General features: G+C 57.6%; 1 protein-coding gene across 8 annotated transcripts in view; it reads left to right on the top strand.

Moving 5' to 3' along the window:
- SBF1 (SET binding factor 1) overlaps positions 1 to 20,047 on the top strand; it is a 138,945-nt gene that overhangs the window by 86,529 nt on the left and 32,369 nt on the right. For 5 of the 8 annotated variants that reach the window (XM_053252430.1, XM_053252434.1, XM_053252433.1 and 2 more), the window contains exons 3-10: positions 1,173 to 1,310; positions 1,448 to 1,588; positions 12,181 to 12,291; positions 12,771 to 12,794; positions 13,308 to 13,413; positions 13,669 to 13,801; positions 14,004 to 14,112; positions 14,595 to 14,708. In XM_053252430.1, coding sequence (XP_053108405.1) covers positions 1,173 to 1,310; positions 1,448 to 1,588; positions 12,181 to 12,291; positions 12,771 to 12,794; positions 13,308 to 13,413; positions 13,669 to 13,801; positions 14,004 to 14,112; positions 14,595 to 14,708 — 876 coding nt within the window. The remainder of the gene's footprint in view (positions 1 to 1,172; positions 1,311 to 1,447; positions 1,589 to 12,180; positions 12,292 to 12,770; positions 12,795 to 13,307; positions 13,414 to 13,668; positions 13,802 to 14,003; positions 14,113 to 14,594; positions 14,709 to 20,047) is intronic. The other 3 variants (XM_053252435.1, XM_053252436.1, XM_053252429.1) reach the window with 1 other exon arrangement.

Genomic DNA, 20,047 nt, shown 5'->3' with positions numbered 1-20,047 from the left:
GGCCAAGAGGGGGCCTGGGACCTGACGTGGCCCGTGGGTGCTCTTCTGCTTCCTTGGTGTGTGTCTGGTGCCTCACAGCAGGACCTCCACACAACAGAGGCAATGAGATGGGGAGGGGGGGCACCAGGATTTCAGTGGGGTGCTGCCCTCTGCTTCACGGGCATCCCTGTCTTCCTTGGAGCATCTTTGCTTGGTCTGAGGCCTCTTTTTTCTCTGGGGTGGCTGCTGCTCCCTTTGTGCCCATCTGTGCTGGGCACCTGCCGGACTCTGGAGGTGGAAGCCTAACTCTAACACTAACCCTTTGCAGGCCACAGGCGGTTCCTGCCTGAAAGACCAGGACCCACCTCTGCCCCCACCCCCCACTGTGTTCCTGATGCCAGCATGAGGGCCTCTCACTGCTCCTAATTGGGGCCTTTGGTGCTTTGGGGCCACCGGTTGGGGTCAGGGAGCAGCGCTCTGTGCAAGAAGACAAGTTCACGCCCAGCCCTCACTCCCCTGTGTCATGGAGGGGGCTGGGCTTTGCAGAGATGGGCCTGCTGTCTGCCTCCTGTCCTGCAGCCCTTGACTGGCTCTCTGGGCTTGTAGGAGCATTCCTGGTCTCTAGTTGTGGGTGGAAAGGGGGCGTCCCCCAGAGAGCCTTCTGGGTGGGGTGCTGGCTTGTGACAGGAACTCAGGGAGCGTCCCGTGGTGGGACAGCCAAGAAGTGGAGCTGGGGCATTTGGCTGTGAACTTGAGTCTCAAGTCCTTGATAGGCTTTAGGAGAAGCCCACTGAGAAGGGCCATCGATTAGGGCGCCAGGAGCCCTGGCGGGGACTCAGGGGGGGACCTCTTCCTTCTTGCACAGCTGGCTCTGCAAAGAGCACCCTGGCCTTCTCTCCCACACACGCAGCAGATCCAGCCCAAGGATGTGTGTTTGTGGAGGTTGCCTGGCTCCGCACAAGCGCTTGACTCCAGGTGGCCACCATTAAGAGCTCTGTGCACAGGAAGGCAATGGACCTGGCGCCGTGGGGGGCAGGGGATGCTCTGGGGCTTCCGTCAAACAGCAGGGAGGGGCCTCCACCTCCAGAGGTGCTTGTGATTCTCTCTCCCTCTGTTGTGTTGGGGACAGCACACCTGCAGAGGCCGCCCTGCCACCCTCCACTCAACCTTTCTGCCTGCCTTCCTCCTTGCAGTTCTGCCAGCCAAGTGGGTGGCAGCTCTTCGGTGAAAGGAATGCCCCCACCTTCTTCATTGCCGTCCTGACGGACATCAACTCGGAGCGACATTACTGCGCCTGCTTCACTTTCTGGGAGGCTGTCGAGGCGACACAGGTAATTACACCGTTGCTCCCCAGGCCTTGATCCCTTGCAGGGTGCCAGGAAGAGGCTTTTGCTTCTGGACCCTTTCTGCAGCCTGCTGGCTCCCAGCCCTGGCACCAGGCAGTATCTGACCCCTTTCTCTCCTCCAGTTGCAGAATTGTTTGAGGAAGGTGGAGGAGGAGGAGGAGGAAATGGTGGAGGAAGTGACTGCTCTCATCCAACCTGCTCAGCTCTTTGCCCCCAAGAGTCTGGTGCTTGTCTCTCGACTGGACCATGCCGAAGTCTTCCGGGTAAGGGGTGTGAGTGAGAGCGAGAGAGCAGGTGTCTCAAGAAGCCCCTGCCTGTGCGTGGCTCCATAGGCCAGCGGGGTCTGCTTGTCTGCCCACCTGTGGCCTCCTGTGTGCTGCCTGTCTGTGGTGGTCCCGCACAGCCTTGTCTTTGACACCTCTAAAGTTGTGCCATCAAAAGCACAGAAGGTGCAGCTTGTTCCACACTGTTTGAGGTTTACAGCCCTGCTTGGCCACTCCGGCAGGGTCACCTGGGTGAGTCAGGGCCTCTGGGTGCCCGGAGAGGGGGCTGTCCCCAAAAGGGGGAAGAACTTGATAGGCCCTCTTTCAATCCCATGTGGGAGATGAACTTGAGGGTTACAGAGAATATTCAGGCCCTCTTTTTCTGTTGGCAGGTGCTAGATGTAGCATCTGGCCACAAAAAAGCATTGAGCCCTAAAGGCTCTGCTCTCAGCTGTTTGGATGAGGCAAATGCAGCGATGAGGCTGGACGGCCTTCCATCCGATCTGGAGCTCTTGTATCCTCGCTCTCTTTAGGGGAACTCCAAATTCATGGACTGCATGTCCTGCTCCCTCTTCCTGTTGGGGATGTACACCCTCCTTTGGTGGACCCTCTCCTGGTCTAATGCACTTCCCCTGTTAACTGGGCAAAGAGGCACCTTTTTAACATGGGTTATCCTTCTTCACTAGCTCCAAGGCCGGACAGATCTGATCAGTTGAAAAAATATGGACACACCCACCTGTGGCTGAGGAGGATAACCCCGCCCTGGTTCTTTTGCGCCGAGAAAACATAAGGAAAATAAGCAATTCGTAGTAATACAGTAGCACAATGGTAATAAACAGACTAACCCAGACGAGAAAAACTGAATAGTCCTAGAGAACCAATAAAAACTGGAAACTCCCTGGAAACTCCCTCTGTGGTGCAGGGGAATGCAACCCCATTCAGAACATGTGTCTCCCCCCCCACCCCCCGCCCAAGCAAGATCTTCTGTGCTTTTCACATTGTTAGGGCTCCAGTGTGGTAATGTGGTAAAGAGGGGCTTCAGCTCTCATGGAGCATTCTGCCTCCAGCGTCATCATGAGGCAAACACATGGCTGTGAAAAAGCACAGATGATCTTGCTTGGGGGGGGGGATGAAGGAGGTGGGGGCATTTCTTTCACTGAAGAGCTGCCACCCACTTGGCTGGCAGAACTGCAAGGAGGAAGGCCGGCGCTCTCCTCTCCCTCTGCAGCAGTAGTGGGTCGGTTATCAGGCTCCCTGCTGCTGCATTGCTCCACAGAACCTGGGGAGGAAAGGGCTCCGCCGTCTCGCCCGGGCTGGAGGAGTTCTGCTGAGCCGCTGTGGGGCGCGTTCCAGTGCCCGAGGGTGGGAGACGCGCTGCGGCTGGCTCCCCTTCGGACGGCACTCCGGCAGCTGGTGGGGGCGGTGTTGGAAGGGACGGACCGGGCGCTCTAGTGCCCTTTGGAAAGTCCCTCTTCAGCTTCCCCTACAGGAAAACCCGCCCCTCACTCTGTTCTGGGCCACAGGGCTTTGATTCTCCTGGGCTTTCTTCCTGATTTGGAGAAGCCCCCCCTCCGAGAAGTTAACTCAAATTGAGGCCTACTCCTCCCTCAAGCCTATCACTACGGGAGGCATCTTGCCTCTGAGGCCACAGCCATCCAGACCAGTAGCCACTGGTAGCCCAGTCCTCTATGACTTTGTCTCAGCCCCACTTCTAAGACATCTAAGCTGGTGGCCATCCCCACATTCCGCATCCCTAATGCCCCCACTGAAAAAGGAGATGGAGCTGCAGATGGGCTGGGAAAGGCCTCCCTCTGCCCAAGACCCTGTAAGTGCAAGCCCGCATTTCTATTGCAGTAGGCCAGACCTCTGGCCTCTGGCGGGGGCTGTGATGTAGAGGAGGTTCAGATGGACTCGGGAGAAGAGGCGCAGACTCCAACTCCCTCTTTGGAGGAGGAGGAGGGCGAATGGTCAGGGGGCGAGGAGCCGGAACCCTCTCATGTCTCTCAACGCCCGTTTGGCCCAGAGGACTTTCACCCTTTAAGGACTAAAATCCTTACAACTATAGGCTTGCAATCCAAGATCCAACCTGACTCTGCTCCCACTTCTAAGGGTGACTGACTGTTTCCCAAGGCAAAACCTAAGGACACGCTTCTCCCCTTGCCTGACTGTTTCATTGAAAGCATTAGGGAGGAATGGGCCTTACCCGCCTTGGTGCGCAAGCCCATGGCGGCGGCGGCGGCGGCGGCGCATTTTTACTCTCTTCAACAGGAACCAGTCTCTCTTCTGAAAACTCCAAATACAGATGCGCCAGTGGCTCAGCTGGTCTCTAATTCACTGCTGCCGCGAGATGGAGAAGTCTCCCTCAAAGACCCGCCTGACAAGAAAGCAGAAATGGCCCTGAAATGGCGGGTACATGGCAACCCTTCTCATGCTACCAGGGCGTCAGCTGCCGCATCCATGGCCGCCAGGGCCAGCTTCCTCTGCATCGAGGACCTCCTTGCTGACTCCCAGACAGACTCTTCCCACCTTAGACAGCAACTGGTGAAGCTTTAGAAGGCCCAGGCCTTTGTGGCGGGCGCCACTCTCGATGCCATGATTCTCGTCTCGAGCTTCTGCTGCATCAGTCGTGGGGAGGAGGCATTTATGGCTAAAAAGCTGGCAAGCGGACGCCACCTCTAAGGCGAACCTGTCGGCGGTACCTTATGACGACAAGAAACTCTTCGGGGAGGCTGCCCTTCAAGAAGTCCTTGTAGAATCCGCTGACAAACGGAAGACCATGCCTTCCGCACTCCGCAAACAGGACAAGCCAGCATTCAGACGGTCCTTCCGGCCCTTTCGCGCCTCTTACAGGCCCCGGGATCGGAACCTCAAGCAGCAGCGAGGAACCTGGAACCGGCAGCGTTTCCCCTCCAGAACCTTGGGAAATAGACAGCCTTCCTCTCAGGCGAAACAGTCCAAGCAACAGCGATGACTCGGGCCAGGCGCTCCTGGGAAGTCGCCTTTCCGCCTTCCTGCACGCCTGGGAGCAGACCATGACAGGCAAATGGGTGCTCAGTGTGATTGAGCGAGGCTACAGAAGAGAGTTAAACGGTCCTCCTCCCCTCAGATTCCTACCTACCCCGCGCTCAAACTCTTCTACCAAACACTCAAACCTGACCCGCACAATTTGACACCTCGTGGAGATCGGAGCCGTGGAGCGGGTTCCTCAGGACCAGGTTGGGAGGGGCGTTTATTCTCTTCACAGTGCTAAAGCGGGACGGCTCATGCCGAGCAGTGCTGGACCTAAAATTTGTAAACAAGTGGGTGCGGTACAACAGATTTTGGATGGAGACACTCAGAGCCATCACGGAATCCCTACATCATGGGGATCTTCTCTCATCAGTGGACTTGAAGTAGGGTTATCTCCATATCCCGATCCACCAAGACAGCTGATCCCTCCTGAGATTCAAGTACGCGGGCATCGATTATCAATACACCACCCTCCCCTTCGGGCTGTCCTCAGCCCCCAGGGTGTTCACAAAGGTCCTGGCCCCCCTCCTGGCGAACCTTCGCCTGTGGGGGATCAGGGCCTTTGCGTACTTAGACTAACTTCTCCTGCAATCTCACTCCAAGGCGCTGGCCTTGGTCGATCTGCAGACTGCCCTACTCACTCTACGGCACCACAGCTTTATTATCAACTTTCAAAAAAGCCAACTGGTCCCCCGCACATCGCCTTCACCATCTCGGAGTCATAATCGACACCCATCAGGATCGTTTATTTCTCCCACACGACAGATTTCTACTCCTGACTTCAGAAATCCAACATGCACTGGACTCCCATGCAGTACCCTTGATGTCTCTCACAAGAATCTTGGGCCTCATGGTCGCCACACTCGAGTCGGTTCCCTGGGCCCAGTTCCATCTTTGAACCCTTCATTGGTTTCTCCTGCCTCACCAGACAGCCATATCTCTAAAGAGGCCGGTTCTGCTCACCCTTCCTTCACTGGTACGTCACTCCCTGCTCCGGTGGCTGGCACCCCAGAACATCCTGCAGGGCAAACGATACATGGACTATCCTCGCCTGATAGTAACCACGGATGCCAGCACCAGGGGATGGGGACCCCACTGTCTGCAACACTCCACTCAGGGTCAATGGTCTCCTTCAGAGCAGAAGCATTCTATCAACTGGATGGAGCTGAAGGCCATTCGCTTGGCGCTCTCCAGCTTCCAGGACATAGTCCAGGGAAAGGATGTCCTCATGAAGACAGACAATACGACGGCAAAGGCCCAGTTGAACAGACGGGGGGCACCCGGTCCAGATCACTACATCAAGAGGCGACCCTCTTACTCTTGTGGGTGGAGGAACACCTCCTCTCCATCACAGCACATCATGTCAAAGGCGACCTCAACTCTCTGGCGGACTGGCTCAGCCGAGAGGGCCTCCTTCTGGGCGAGTGGTCACTTCACCCCCGCGTTTTTGATCAATTGGCACGCAGGTGGGAGACCCCGGAGGTCGACCTCTTTGCAACTCCCATCAACGCAAAGCTTCCGAGGTTCATCTTGAGGTTTCCATGCACGACCGCGGAAGACACAGATGCCCTGTCCGCAACCTGGCCTCCGGGGGTCCTTTACGCATTTCCACCTATCCCTCTTCTAGTGGGCTTCCTCAGACTCATCAGGACCTTGAAGGCCGAGGTGATACTGGTGGCACCTCACTGGCCTCGTTGCCACTGGTTCGCTGAGCTCCTCCATCTCAGTATCATGGAACCCTGGCACCTCCCAGTCTCCCCTGACCTCCTATCTCAGGGACCAGTACACCACCCAGATCCAGGTTGGTTTTGGTTAGCCGCATGGAGACTGGGCGGAGGATCCTAGCAGAGGAGAGGATCCCCCAGAATGTCACCACTACTATCCTGGCCTCTCGCAGAGACTCCACTAACAGGATATACCAATGCACCTGGAGAGCCTTCCTGCACCGGTCCTCCCGCCATCATGTCAAGAAGGGCACGGCCTCTATGACTCACCTTTTACAATTACTCCAGATTGGCCTGGATAGGGGGCTCAAGCCCAACACCTTGAAGTGACAAGCAGCCTTGCTGATCGGCTTGATTGTCGGCACCTCTCGTAGGTCCTTGCTTGTCCATCCTCTCCTCAAGCGTTTCCTCTGTGGAGCGACGCTGCTATCACCTCCGACATCTCACTGTTTTCCCTCCTGGGACTTACACACCGTTCTCAGGGCTCTACAGTGGACACCGTTCAAACCTATCAAATCAATCTCTCTCAAAATGCTTTCCTTCAACCTAGCTTTCCTGGTGGCTGTCACTACCGCCAGATGTGTGTCAGAGCTACGGGCCTTGTCGATTCATAAATCTTTCTGTGTGTTTGCGGAGAACTCTGTTTGCCTCATCCCTGACCCCTTTTTCAGACCTAAAGTCCTGTCACAATTCCATCTCTCACAGGACATATTCCTACTTACCTTCTGCCCATGCCCTCTACATGCCCAAGAAAAGCTGTGGCATAAGCTGGATGTCCGGTGTTGCCTTAAAACGTACATAAAGAGGACTGCTTCCTTCAGGAAATCCGAGGTTATGTTTATTTCATACCTACCAGTCTCCATGGGTGAGGTGGTCACCTCAGCTACCGTCGCTAGATGGATTCGAGCCTGCATCATCTTGGCATATGAATCCCAACAGCTGCGACCCCCAGCTAGTATCACAGCCCATTCTACTCTCGAGCGGCAGCTGCATCCGCCACGTTCTCTACAAATGCTCCTCTACACGAAATATGGAAGGCCACAACTTGGAAGACTCCATCGACCTTCACGCGGCACTACAAGCTGGACACCTTTGCCTCTGCCCAGGCAGCGTTTGGCTGACATATCCTTCAGAGCGTTCTCCCCCAGGATTAGTCTAGTCCAGTCCCTCCCGCAAGATGTACAGCTTTGGTATGTCCCATAGAGATGGCCTTGACCCCAGCAACCGAGAACGGAGCATTGGTTACTCACCGTGAAGGCTTTTTCTGGTTGCTGAGGTCAAGGCCATCTCGACCAGCCCGTTCTGTTCTGGACTACGTCTGGGCGAGACGTTCCTGATCTCGGCGTAACAGGGAGCTGCCACCTGCAGACTTGAACGCTGGGGGTCCCTCTCTCTCTCTCTCTCCTCACTGCTCTTTTTTCCACTACCTGTAATACCTTCTCTGCTGCATTCTACTGGGCTTGTAAGAACTGGGCGGGGTCATCCTCAGCCCGTGTCTTTCTTCAACTAATTAACTTAAGTCCTGCCCCTGGAGCACCTGATGAGGATAACCCGTAGAGATGGCCTTGACCTCAGCAACCAGAAGAAGCCTTCACGGTGAGTAACCAATGCTCCGTTCTATCGATCTATTATATTAATTCTCCTGGGTGTGCCTAGGAATGTACGTCCCAGAGCCCAGCTGATTGGCTGGGCGGCAGACGCGCCTGATAGGCTGAGGCGCACCCAGGAGGATTGGTCGCGGTGGCGGGCCCGGCAAGGCAAGGCCCTGGATGAGGGAAGGAAAGTGTGGGGGCAGAAGTGGCAGTGGGGAGGAGAGGCGGCTGGGCCTGGAAGCGGAGACTGGGAAGAAGATGGGGGGGAAGAGGTAACCACTGGCCCCAAAGAACGCACAGATGCTCTGTGCGGGGTCGGCTAGTTCTATTCCATTCTATTCTATTCTGTTCTACTAGCCAACCCGCACAGAGCATCTGTGCTCTCTTTGGGGTCGGCTGTATTCCCCTCCCTCCCTTCTGCCCCACACTCTTGCCCCTGGCCACCTCCCCTCCACCCCACACTCTTGCCCCTCGCCCCCTCCACTCCCTCGCCACTCTCTCTTGCCCCTCGCCCCATCCCCTTCCCCGCCACGCTCTCTTGACCCCTCCCCTCCCCCGCCACGCTCTCCCTCCCCCCGCCCTGCCCTCTCCTCCCCCGCCCTGCCCTGTCTTGCCCTCCCTCCACCCGCCCTGCCCTGTCTTGCCCTCCCTCCCCCCTGCCCTGCCCCCTCTCTCGCCCTCCCTCCCGCCCTACCCCCCCTCTCGCCCTCCCTCCCTGCCTACCCCCCCTCGCCCTCCCCCGCTCTCCTGCCCTCCCCTTCCCCGCTCTCTTGCCCTCCCCCTCCCACCGCTCTCTTGCCCTCCCCCCTGCTTTCTTGCCCTCCCCCCCGCTTTCTTGCCCTCCCCTCCCCCCGCTCTCTTGCCCTCCCCTCCCCCCGCTCTCTTGCCCTCCCCTCCCCTCCCCCCGCTCTCTTGCCCTCCCCTCCCCTCCCCTCTCTTGCCCTCCCCTCCCCTCCCCCCGCTCTCTTGCCCTCCCCTCCCCTCCCCTCTCTTGCCCTCCCCTCCCCTCTCTTGCCCTCCCCTCCCCTCCCTCGCTCTCTTGCCCTCCCCCTCCCCTCCCTCGCTCTCTTGCCCTCCCCCTCCCCTCCCTCGCTCTCTTGCCCTCCCCCTCCCCTCCCTCGCTCTCTTGCCCTCCCCCTCCCCTCCCCCGCTCTCTTGCCCTCCCCCTCCCCTCCCCCGCTCTCTTGCCCTCCCCCTCCCCCGCTCTCTTTCTCTCCCCTCCCCTCCCCGCTCCCTGCTCTCTTTCTCTCCCCTCCCCCCTCCCCACTCCCCTCCCCGCTCCCTGCTCTCTTTCTCTCCCCTCCCCACTCCCCGCTATCTTTCTCTCCCCTCCCCCTCCCCTCTCCCCGCTCTCTTTCTCTCAGCTCCCCCTCCCCTCTCCCCACTCTTTCTCTCCCCTCCCCCTCCCCCCGCTCTCTTTCTCTCGGATTCCCCCGCTCTCTCTCCCCTCCCCTCCCTCTCTCCCCTCCCCTCCCCTCCCTCTCTCCCCTCCCCTCCCCTCTCCCCGCTCTTTCTCTCCCCTCCCCTCTCCCCGCTCTTTTTCTCTCCCCTCCCCCTCCCCTCTCCCCACTCTCTTTCTCTCCCCTCCCCCTCCCCCTCCCCACTCCCCGCTCTCTTTCTCTCCCCTCCCCCTCCCCTCTCCCCGCTCCCTTTCTCTCCCCGCTCCCCGCTCTCTTTCTCTCCCCACTCCCCGCTCTCTTTCTCTCCCCTCCCCCTACCCCTCGCCTCTCCCCGCTCTCTTTCTCTCAGCTCCCGCTCCCCTCTCCCCACTCTTCCTCTCCCCTCCCCCTCCCCCTCTCCCTCTCCCCGCTCTCTTTCTTACTGCTCCCCCCGCTCTCTTTCTCTCCCCTCCCCCTCCCCTCCCCCTCCCCCTCCTCGCTCTCTCTCCCCTCCCCCTCCCCTCTCCCCGCTCTTTCTCTCCCCTCCCCTCTCCCCTCTCTCTTTCTCTCCCCTCCCCCTCCCCTCTCCCTGCTCTCTTTCTCTCCCCTCCCCCTCCCCTCTCCCTGCTCTCTTTCTCTCCCCTCTCCCTCCCCCTCCCCTCTCCCCTCTCCCCTCCCCTCCCTTTCTCTCCCCTCCCTCTTCCTCTCCCCTCCCCCCTCCCCTCCCCTCCCCTCCCCTCCCTCACTCTCTCCCTCTCCCCTCCCTCGCTCTCTCCCTCTCCCTCTCCCCTCCCTCGCCTCATTCTTTCTCTTCCTCTCCCCCCACTCTTTCTCTCCCCCCTCCCCTCCCCCCGCTCTCTTTCTCTCTCCCCTCCCCTCCCCTCCCCCGCTCTCTTTCTCTCCCCCTCCCCCTGCATTTCACTTTTCAGCCGCCGCACCTCCGCCCGGGTGGCGAACACAGAAGTCCTGCCGCCCGGTTCCCTCCCACCTCAGCCTCCCACGGGCATCTGGCCTCAGCAGCCAGTTCTGCCGCCGCCTAACCCTAACCCTAACCCGCCGCCTGCCTGTGAGCCGCCTCCGCGGCCGGGCCCAGCGCAGCCTCCGTGGCCGGGCCTGCTAGGTCCGTTGCCACCACTTGCTAGCCTCTGCGGCCGGCCTCCTCTCCCCCACCCTCTTGCCCAGGCTGCTGGGCCGAGTCCCACTACTGCGGCCGGGCCTGCCGCTGCCTCGCCCAGGCCCGCTACCTCGCTTCTGCGGCCGGGCCGGGCCTGTGGCCACCATTGCCACCCACATCCTGGCCTGGCCCGCTGCGGTCATATTTTCCCGGGTGCACTGCGCCAGCCAATCAGGCACCTCCGCAGCTCAGCCAATCAGCTGGGCTGCCGGGACGCATTTTCCCTGGCATACCCAGGATAATTATATCTATAGATTCTATTCTATTCTATTCTATTCTATTCTATTCTTATACCACCTGACTCCAAAGAGTCTAGGTGGTTCACAAAAATAAACACAAGAAAAACAAAACAGAACAAACTGTTAAAAACAGCAATTTAAAATATCCAGAGAAAGGAATCTTCTTTCTGTTCTTCATTTATTTGAATGGAAGCAGAAGTTGTTGATGCTTCTGCTGTTTTTCTGATCATCCAGTTATTAATAGATCCCTGTTGTTGTTGTTGTTGTTGTTGTTGTTAATAAAGAGTGTCTCTCCTGATTAGATCCTGCTGTAGTCACACACTCCTTGAAGGCCTGCTCAAGTTTTTTCTTGTAGGGAGGTTTCCTCCACTTTACGCTCCCAGAATATTCCCTTGGGAGGGTGAATTTGCTCATATTAAAAAGTGGATGGTGGCTGCCTACCTGGGACTCCTCGCAGCTAGAGAAGGGGTGGTTTGTTGTATCGCTCCCCACCCTTTTGTTTGTTACACCTCCGAATACCAGTTGCAGGGACACAGGGCCTGCCTTCATCTCTTGGTGGACCCCTCTGGGAAGCCAGAGGCTTTTTGGGCCTCATCCAGAAGGGCTCTTCTTAGCCCAGCACCTTCTGCATGGCAGCCGTAGCCTCTGAGCTCTTCCTACTTTTCAGACCCCATATTTTAAAAAACAAACAAACTCTGTGCTTTCAGCTCATTGGGTTGGGTGGGATTTAGTCACTTCTGTTGAGTCAGATCGCTGGCTTATCTAGCCCAGTATTTTCCACCCTGATTCGCAGCTCTCCAAGAAAGAATGCTTCCTCAACTTTTTTGAAACTAGGGGTGCGGCTAGGGATTGAATTTGCGACCTGCTGCATGCACGACGGGGGTGCTGCCTGTGCACTTTTTGGCCGTGGCACGTGGGCATGGCAATGCCAGTGTGAGGATTAGCTGGCCCTCCAAGCAGGAGCTTTCACTGCTAGGAAGAAGAAGCCTGCTTGCTTGGGTTGGGCCGCCTGGGGCCGCCTGTCTCTCCTGCTCCTGGTGGTGGTGGGCAAGGGTGAGCCATTGAAGCCTCCGAGCCTCACTTCACAGCCAGAGGAGCAAAGTGCTTGCTGACATGGGCCTTCTCTCCTCTCCCTCTGGGGGAAGCTCTAGGCCCTCCTCCTGCTCTGCTGCTTCCCAAGGCAGCCCTTTCCATCGCCTTTGCTGCTGTGCAGAAGTCCTTCCTCCTCTGAACTGGCACCTTCTTTCCCACTGCCCTGTTCTTAACAGGCAGGAGTGGCCCTCCTTTCCTTTCTAGGGCCTTGGATCAGCGCCCTTCTTTGTCCTTCCTCCGCTCTCCTCCAGAACTTTGATGGTTGCTGGATGTGGTCCTGGGGCGTCCCTGTGCCAGGGACCGTCCTCTCTCCGCCTGCCCCTGTTGGCGGCACTGCTGATTTGCTCCTCCACATTTGACCATTTGCCCTGTTCCTCCTGCAGAACTGCCTGGGGCTGGTGTACACGATCTACGTGGACGGACTGGGCACCTCGCTGGAGACGGTCATCGGGAGCCTTCTGACCTGCACCATCCCCATCACGGGAGGCGCTCAGGTGGGTTCCTGCTCCGGTGGGGCCTTGTGAGCTCTCTGTGAAGAGTGGAAGACATTCCCCCTGCAGGCACGTCCAAGGCCCTCGACTGGCGTGGTCCAGGGCACTTGCGTTCTGGATGCATTGAGTGCCGAGGGGGGCGGGTTCTGTGCTCTCTCGCTTGTCTGGCTTGCCCAAGATGCAGCCAGCCTCGTCTCTGGGGCTCTATAGCTGCGGCCCAAGGATGCCCCGGTGAAGGAGTGTGGCCTCCCCATAGATCCATATGTAGCTTGGCAGCAGCAAGGGATGTGCTGTGCAAGGTGTTCCCGCTTCCTTAGTGGCGCCTGGCTGGCTCTTCCCGTCCTGCCATGTCTTCTGCTGCTGCCGCTGCCGCTGGCTTGCTGTGGTCCTTGCTGTGTGCGCTTGGCTGTCCGTCCGTCCGTCTGTCCGTGCCGCACTGTGTCTCTAATTTTCTGTGCTGTTTCTGTCTGTCTCTATCTCAGCCTGACATGGAGGACGAAGGAGCGGTATGCACAACTTTTCTCTCCTCGGGGCTGCCTCCTTCCATGGGAGGAGGCTTGGGGCTTGAGAGGCTTCCTTCCCGAGAGCAACCGGTGTGCAGCTCCGGGCTGTGTCACTCAGCCTTCGGGTTTGGGTGTGGGGGACTCCCGAGGAAAGGGCTCTCTCCAGACATCTGGGCTGGGGAGGGCCCCTCGGGGAGCGCCCGGCACCTCCCCAGCACAGTGCTGGCCTTCAGCTGTAGGTCGAGGAGGGCGGGGGACTCGGCGTCCTGCTGCTGCTGCCGCCTGTTGAGTGTGTGTGTGTGTGTGTGTGTTGTGTCTCTGTTGGTGCGAGTCGCAGGAGCCCTTGTCTGGCAGCAGAGCCAGCGGTGGATTGTTGGCCCAGGAGGGGCTGGAAGCGGTGGGGGGCCGGGAGGAAGCCGCTGCCGGTCTGTCTCTCGGAGCCCAGCTGCTCTGGCCTGCCAGCCTCAGGCCACCCACTGAACCTTGTCCGCGGGGTTTGTGGCTTGTCTCTTGCAGAGGACCATCTCGCTGGGCGCGGGCGACAGGCAGGTGATCCAGACGCCCATCAACGACTCTCTTCCCATCAGCAACTGCAGCGTGGCGCTCCTTTTCCGGCAGCTTGGTGAGACCTGCCTCCAGCCCCTTGCCTGGGCTTGTGCTCTTTCTCCTCCCCCTCCTCCTCCTCCTCCTCCTCCTCTTGGGAAGCAGTGCAAGCCCTGGAAGCTCCGGGCTGCCACGGCTGCCTTGGGAGTCGGCCGGTGCCTCTGGCTTCAGCTCTGGGCTGGGCCTTAGCAGGGGGTGGAAGGCCTAGCCAGCAGCAGCAGCAGCAGCGAGGGGCCTTGGGGGGCTGCCTCAGTTCCTGCCTCCTTTTCCCCAGGGATCACCAACGTGCTGGGCCTCTTCTGCGCGGCCCTCACGGAGCACAAGATCCTGTTTCTGTCCAGCAGCTACCAGAGGCTGACGGACGCCTGCCGGGCTCTGCTTGCTCTCATGTTCCCCCTGAAGTACAGGTGAGCCCCGGGTGGAGCCTGAGCAGCTGGGGCCTCAGGTGTGCCCCCTCCCTAGGTGGCTGCTGCTGCCTCCCCCCACTTCTGGGGCCACCTCGAGCAGAGCCTGTTCTGCCCTTGCTGCTTTGGCCGGTGGGGGGCTGGTGGAGCCTCCCAGGAAGGAGGGGCTGGGGAGAGCTGTGTGCTGGTGCTTTCTTGGTTTCAGCTTCACGTACGTGCCCATCCTGCCCGCTCAGCTCTTGGAGGTCCTCAGCACGCCGACGCCTTTCATCATTGGGGTCAGTTCTACCTTCCAGTCGGAAACACAAGAGCTGGTGAGTGGTTGGGGGTGTGGGTGACAAAGCTCACGTTGGCAGGCAGCCGTTGGGAGGAGGGAGGATATCCTTCCCACCCCCTACCCCTGCCATCATCTGGCCCTGCCCAGGTGGGCATGGCATGGGGGTGGATGGGAGGGGCTCTGTGTCCCTGGAGGGTGGGTAGGAACACAGAGCTCAGAGCCTTCCCACGCTATTGAGAAGCAGGGGCCTGCGCTTCTGGGACAGCGAGGGGGCAACCTGTTCCTCCCCCTCTCCCTCCCCCACTTTTGCCCTGGCTCTAGGAAAGAGGGGGCCCTTCCCTTCCTGAGCAGCTAGGTTGGATTGTCTCCCCGCAAAGTGGGCAGCCCCCTGCCCTGCCCACAGGTTTGCCCCAGCAAGAGCCCAGCTGAGGACAGTGGCAGGACCAATGGTGCGGAGAGCATCTCCCTCTGGGCCCCGGTTGCAGCCGGACTCTGCAGCAGCTCCTTTGCCTCTTCCAGCTGGATGTGATCATAGCCGACCTGGACGGTGGGACGGTCACCATCCCGGAGTGCATCCACATCTCTCTGCTGCCTGAGCCGCTCCTCCACCAGACGCGCGAAGCCCTCTCCCTGGTAAGCGTCTCTTGAGCCGGCTTTCCCCGACCAGATGGAGTGTCCTGGCCAGCACTCTTGCAGCTGCGGAGAACACTGCGGAGAAGGGCGCCCAGGGCGGGGGAGCACACTTCAGATGGGCCCCAGCAGCAGCATCCGGCCATTCTGTTCAGGGGTCCCAAAGCCTGGGCAGGGCTGTAACCTGGCGCTGGCAGGACGCTGGAAAGGGGGCGGGCAGGCAGGCAGGTCTCCTTGGGGGAGCACTCTGGAGGGAGGCCCCCTTCCCCCCCCCATTCGCCACCCCCTGCTCCTCTGGAAGGGAAAGATGCATCCAGCGGGCGCCTGGCTGTTGCACTGCAGCCCTCGCCCCCACATCCCCCCTCTCTCCCTTGGCAGTTGGGGCCCCAGGCTTTTTCTTCCAGAGGGGGGCTGCTGCTGCTGCCCTTGGACCAGAAGGGCTGTAGCCTGAAGCACAGGTGGAAAAGATGGAGGAGGAGGAGGAGGAAGGTGGGGGCAGCATCAACTGCCTCCCCAGCTCTGTGTGGAGCAATAGGTGGAGAAGAAAGGGAGGCAAGCCAGGGAGCAAGCGGCGCTGGGGAGCTGTGGCATCTCTCCTGGGGAGGCTCCTGCGCTCTTCTCGGCGCGTTTTCTCAACAGCAGGGCACTGATGCGGGGAGGGAGCAGCCGGAGCTTGCCAAGACCTGTCCTGGGCAGAGGCTGGCTGTGTGGCTGCTGGGGAAAGGATGCTGCTGCTGCTAGGAAAGGTCTCTGTGGGGCATCCTCTCCTTAGACAGAGGGGAGGCGCAGGCCAGCCACACGAGGTGGGCTTCTGGGAGAGGAGCAGCAGTAGCAGCAAATCTGTCCTCTTCTGCAGATCTTTGCTGCAGAGGCAGGAGGCTGAGCAGAGCCTGCTGCTCCCCCAGAGCGTGTTCTCCCCCCCTCTCTCTCTCCCTCCCTCCAGGCCACGAGACAGCTAGAAGTTGGCCTCGGAAGGGGCTCCTGGAGGATCTCAGCCTTGGCTTCAAAGATGGCAGCAGCAGCAGCAGCTTCTCTGCTGCTGCCGCCATCCAAGGAGGTCTCAGGGTGGGTTATGTTTCTCCACGTGGCTCAAAGGCAGGACTGTGCCAATTAAGCTGAAGCCTTTAAGAGCCAGGGGAGCCTGGCCCCACCCAGTGCTTTGTGTCCTGCCAAACTGCTCCAGGCAGTTCTCCTCAGATTGCTTCCTTGTTTCTCTCTCACCAATTTCCATGTATTCTTCTTGACCATCTGCTTTGTTTCTTTGTTCAAAGATCTTCTAAAACTCAAAAAGAAACAATGAAAAAAGGGGAGAGGGGATCAACTTTAGTTTTACTTTCAGTCGTCCGTCATCGTCCCCCAGCCCGCTTTCTTGTCTTCTTTCTTTCCCTTTGCTGCATGGACCAAGCTAAACGCAGAGTTCACATGAGGGTCCCGAAGGGAAAGCACCAGCATTCAGGCAGCCAGTCAGCTGTCCAGGAGGCGGCCTTACTGCAGTTGCCAAGAGACCCCCCCCCCCGCCAGAGCTCCAGAGAGGGCAGAAGCCCCAGCCTCCCGCCATCCGGCCGGGAGTTCAGGCAAACACCTGCAAGTCTGAGCGGGGGGAGTGAACCAGGCTGCGGCCGGGGACCATCTTCTTCCTCAAGCGCGTTATCCTCCACCTCAGGTTTAGGCACAGAAGAAACAGAAAACACGTTTCCATCTACCCTGGGAGCTCTTCTGCCTTGGATGAGGAGCCCATCCCAGGGGAGGATTCCCCAGAGGGCCCAGGGGAGCCCTCTGCTGTGCCAGACCCTGAACACCCGGACAGAGAAGAAGGGGAGTGATCTGACGGGCAAGAACCAGACGGTTCCGAGGCTCCGCACAGACCTTTCTGCTATTTGGACTTTGCCTCACTGATGAATAAGTCTGTACCTACTTTGGGGCTCGATCCACCCATGTCTCCAGAATCCCAACTACCAAGTAAAAGTGCGCTGGTGTTTCCTAGCCCAAGGGCGAATGATATGGCCCTTCCAGTTCCAAAGTTGTTTCTCTTGTGGAGGCATCAAAGGTGGAGTGAAAACTTCCCACCTCCAATAGAAAGAACTCAGCAATAGCTAACAAATTCTATTCCCCCTGCCCTGCCAACAGATGCTCCGGTGGCGGTGATGATTTGAAATCCCCCCCCCCCGGGATGGGGAACCTGCCCTAAAATCCCCCACTGATGAACACCTGGAAGGAATGTTTGTCCTCAGCACCTGGCTAGATGGCTTGATACAAGAACCAAACTCTGGTACTGCTCGCATGAGGCAAGCCCTCGTAAAATCCCATGAGGCGCAGGCCTTTATCTCAGCTTCCACTCTTGACTCTGTTCTCCTTGCATCACAGGCAGCAGCGGCTTCAGTAGTGAGCTGCTGTAATTTATGGTTGAAATACTGGCAGGTTGACGCTACCTCCAAAAGCAGCCTCACAGCAGTACCCTTCAAGGGCAGGGGGAATTGTTTGGGGATGAGGCCTTAGAAGAAATGCTCATAGAGTCAAAAGATAAGAAGAAAGCTGTGCCCTTCTCAGCATGTGAACCGAAGCGCACACGGGAGGAGACTCTTTTCAGCCCTTTTTCGCTCCCTCATCCCTCCTTGGTGGTAGGGATCGAGGTTTTAGGTCGCAGTGCTCCTCCTGGAACAGATCCAGACCTTCCAGACAGCTTCAGCAACAGGGCAGCCTTCAACGCATGTCCCCCGCCCCCCGAGAGGCTAAGCAGCAATTCTGACATGGGTGTGTGTGTGTGCTCCTGGGTGGTCGCCTCTCCACACATTTACACGCCAGGGAGTGCACCTCCTCCATCCACTGGGTACTCACCTCCATCAAGGCGGGCTACTCCATAAGAGCACAACACAAATCCCCCTCAAGGCTTGCTGCCCACTCCCACCTCCCACCTACCCTTAAAACACAAGGGTCTCACGGGGCAATTCAGTGTCTCTTGCCAATAGGGGCCAGAGAGCGTGCCCCAGCAGTTCAACTGGGTATAGGCATCGACGCCATCATGTTCATACTCCCTGAAAAAGACGGCTCCCTACGGGCAGTGCTGGATTTAAAATTCTCAACCGCTAGATCCAAAAGTGGAAATTCCGCGGGGAGTCCCTGAGGTCAGCCGCAGGGGCCTCCATCATCTTGACTCTCCAATGGACCTAAAGAGGCTCAGCACCTTGCATATTGACAGTACTCTGGTCACTATCTGAGGCCTTCTAGGCGTAGGGATATTTGTGTATCTGCACGAACTGTTGCTAAAATCTCCTTCACTTCAGACAGAGACCAACAGCGACCTACAAAGCACCCTTCAGGAGCTCCAGGACCTTCTTGATCAACAGAGAGAAAAGCCAGCTCACCCCCATCTCACCAACTGCTCCAGCTGGGCGTTCTGATAGACATGCAATGGGTCAAACTATTCCTACCCCCAGAGCGCAGGCTCACTCTGGAGAATAAAATGAGACAATCCCTAGTACCGAGATCCCTTCTGCTGCTCTCCTTTTCCAGAATCCTAGGGCTGATGGTGGCAGCTATGATGGCAGTGCCATGGGCACGCTTTCATCTGAGGCCCTTGCAGCGGCTTCTTCTACCATCCCATCCGGAGATTGCATTAAAGTCCAGCAGATGGGTCACCCTGATGCCTCTGGTACTTCTTTCCCTGTGCCGGGGAACAAGTATTCCACACCTCTTGGTGGGGAAGGAGTTCCTGGATCTGTCTGGATCATCATCGCCACAGCAAGTATGAGTGGAGCGCCCACTGCCTCCATGAGTCGGCTCAAGGAAACTGATCAAAAGACGAAAAGCAGCACAGTATGAATTGGCTGGCACTCTGGGCATTCGAGACTATCAACACGTGGTCTTCACAACACGTTTATTAGAATCCAAGTATTGCTTTATTGATAAAAGTCAGTTTCAACTGAAAATGGGTCAAAGAGAGCCAATGCAGGTGACAAACCTGACCAGATGCCAAAGACCCCTTTGCAAAGTTCTTGTCTTGACAGTCTTATCTTGTCAAAAGAGGAAATCACATAATTGTCTTAATTTGCTTTAAACATTTCAGTCTGTTAGCTGGACATGTGCACGCATGTATTAAAACAAGGAGGTTACAGTGACAAACAATATTTATCCTGCATGATCAGATTGCTTTAGACAGGGTCTTGCAGAGTATTAGCTGCCGTCATTGTCTGCTAAAGCATTATTCAAATCTCCATGGACCTTTCCCAAATTCTATTTCAAGCCAAACCCCAAGCTTGGGGGGTCCATTTTCTGCCTGCCCACTAAGCTGGTTGTCTTTTTCTTCTTGCAAAGCATTTCTGCTCATACAGTTCTAGCATCAAGCTAACAAAATGGCTTCAGCTTGGTCAAGTGAGCAAAGCAATTTCCCACAACCCCCCCCCCCCCGAACGTATCCATCCAATACCTCCATCACACCTGCGTGCGCCCATGGATCTCGCCGATCTCCTCTTCCGACTCATCTGCATGAGTTCCCTCCTGCCGAGTCTCTGGCAATCCTAAGGTGACCCAGGAGCTTTCTTCCGGGCTGAGGTCAAGCATAGCTATATAGTTAGGCCTTGTTATTTGCTCAGTCATCTCCGTGCCCTTCCTACTGAGGCACTGGATACGTCGACTTATGATGAGGAACAGGCAATAGATACAGATGAAAATGACAACACCACACAATAACCAAGATGTGGAGTACCCAGAAGGGGGATTCCAATCTCCGGCGGGGGGATGTAAGCTTTCTACTGTCTCATATATCCCTTTAATGGCTGTGGGCACGTTTCCTGAGAGCCTTCTCTTCCCATTAGTGTGCAAACGCCTCCTCGTGCTGCTGCGATCATATCCAGGGCGAAGCAGTTTTGCAGGACAGCCTGTCTCATTGCTGAGATTTCATCATTTAAACCTTGCAAAGCCACTGCAGTATCATTTGCCACCTTATTAAATGCTGTATGGGATTGATTTTAGCAGGCTCCAAGCAAGCCCGTGCCATTTGCAGGGAGCATTATGGCACCAAAACGCTCACTTTCCGAAATTAGAGCTCTTTTGGTACGCCAAGGCCAGGAGTAGCATCCTGAAAGGAGCTAGGGCATTTTCCCGCTGAAACACCTGGATTAGAACCCAGTTTCCTGGATTGAGCTGTTAGTTAAGCATATTATCATCCATGAGTCTCAAAGCCATTGAGGCCAAGTCAGCAGGGGGCGACACTGGAATTCGCAAAGGCCATCCAGTGGTGATCTCATGTGAGCTGAGTCCCATTTTCCAGTTAGCGTGGGCTCTTGTGCCCATTAAGGCCAAGGGCAATGCGTCTGGCCATTTCTGTCCAGTCTGCGTGCACAATT

Source organism: Hemicordylus capensis, chromosome 5, assembly GCF_027244095.1.
Source record: "Hemicordylus capensis ecotype Gifberg chromosome 5, rHemCap1.1.pri, whole genome shotgun sequence".
Classification (NCBI taxonomy): domain Eukaryota; kingdom Metazoa; phylum Chordata; class Lepidosauria; order Squamata; family Cordylidae; genus Hemicordylus; species Hemicordylus capensis.
This window is presented reverse-complemented; position numbering and strand designations above follow the sequence as displayed.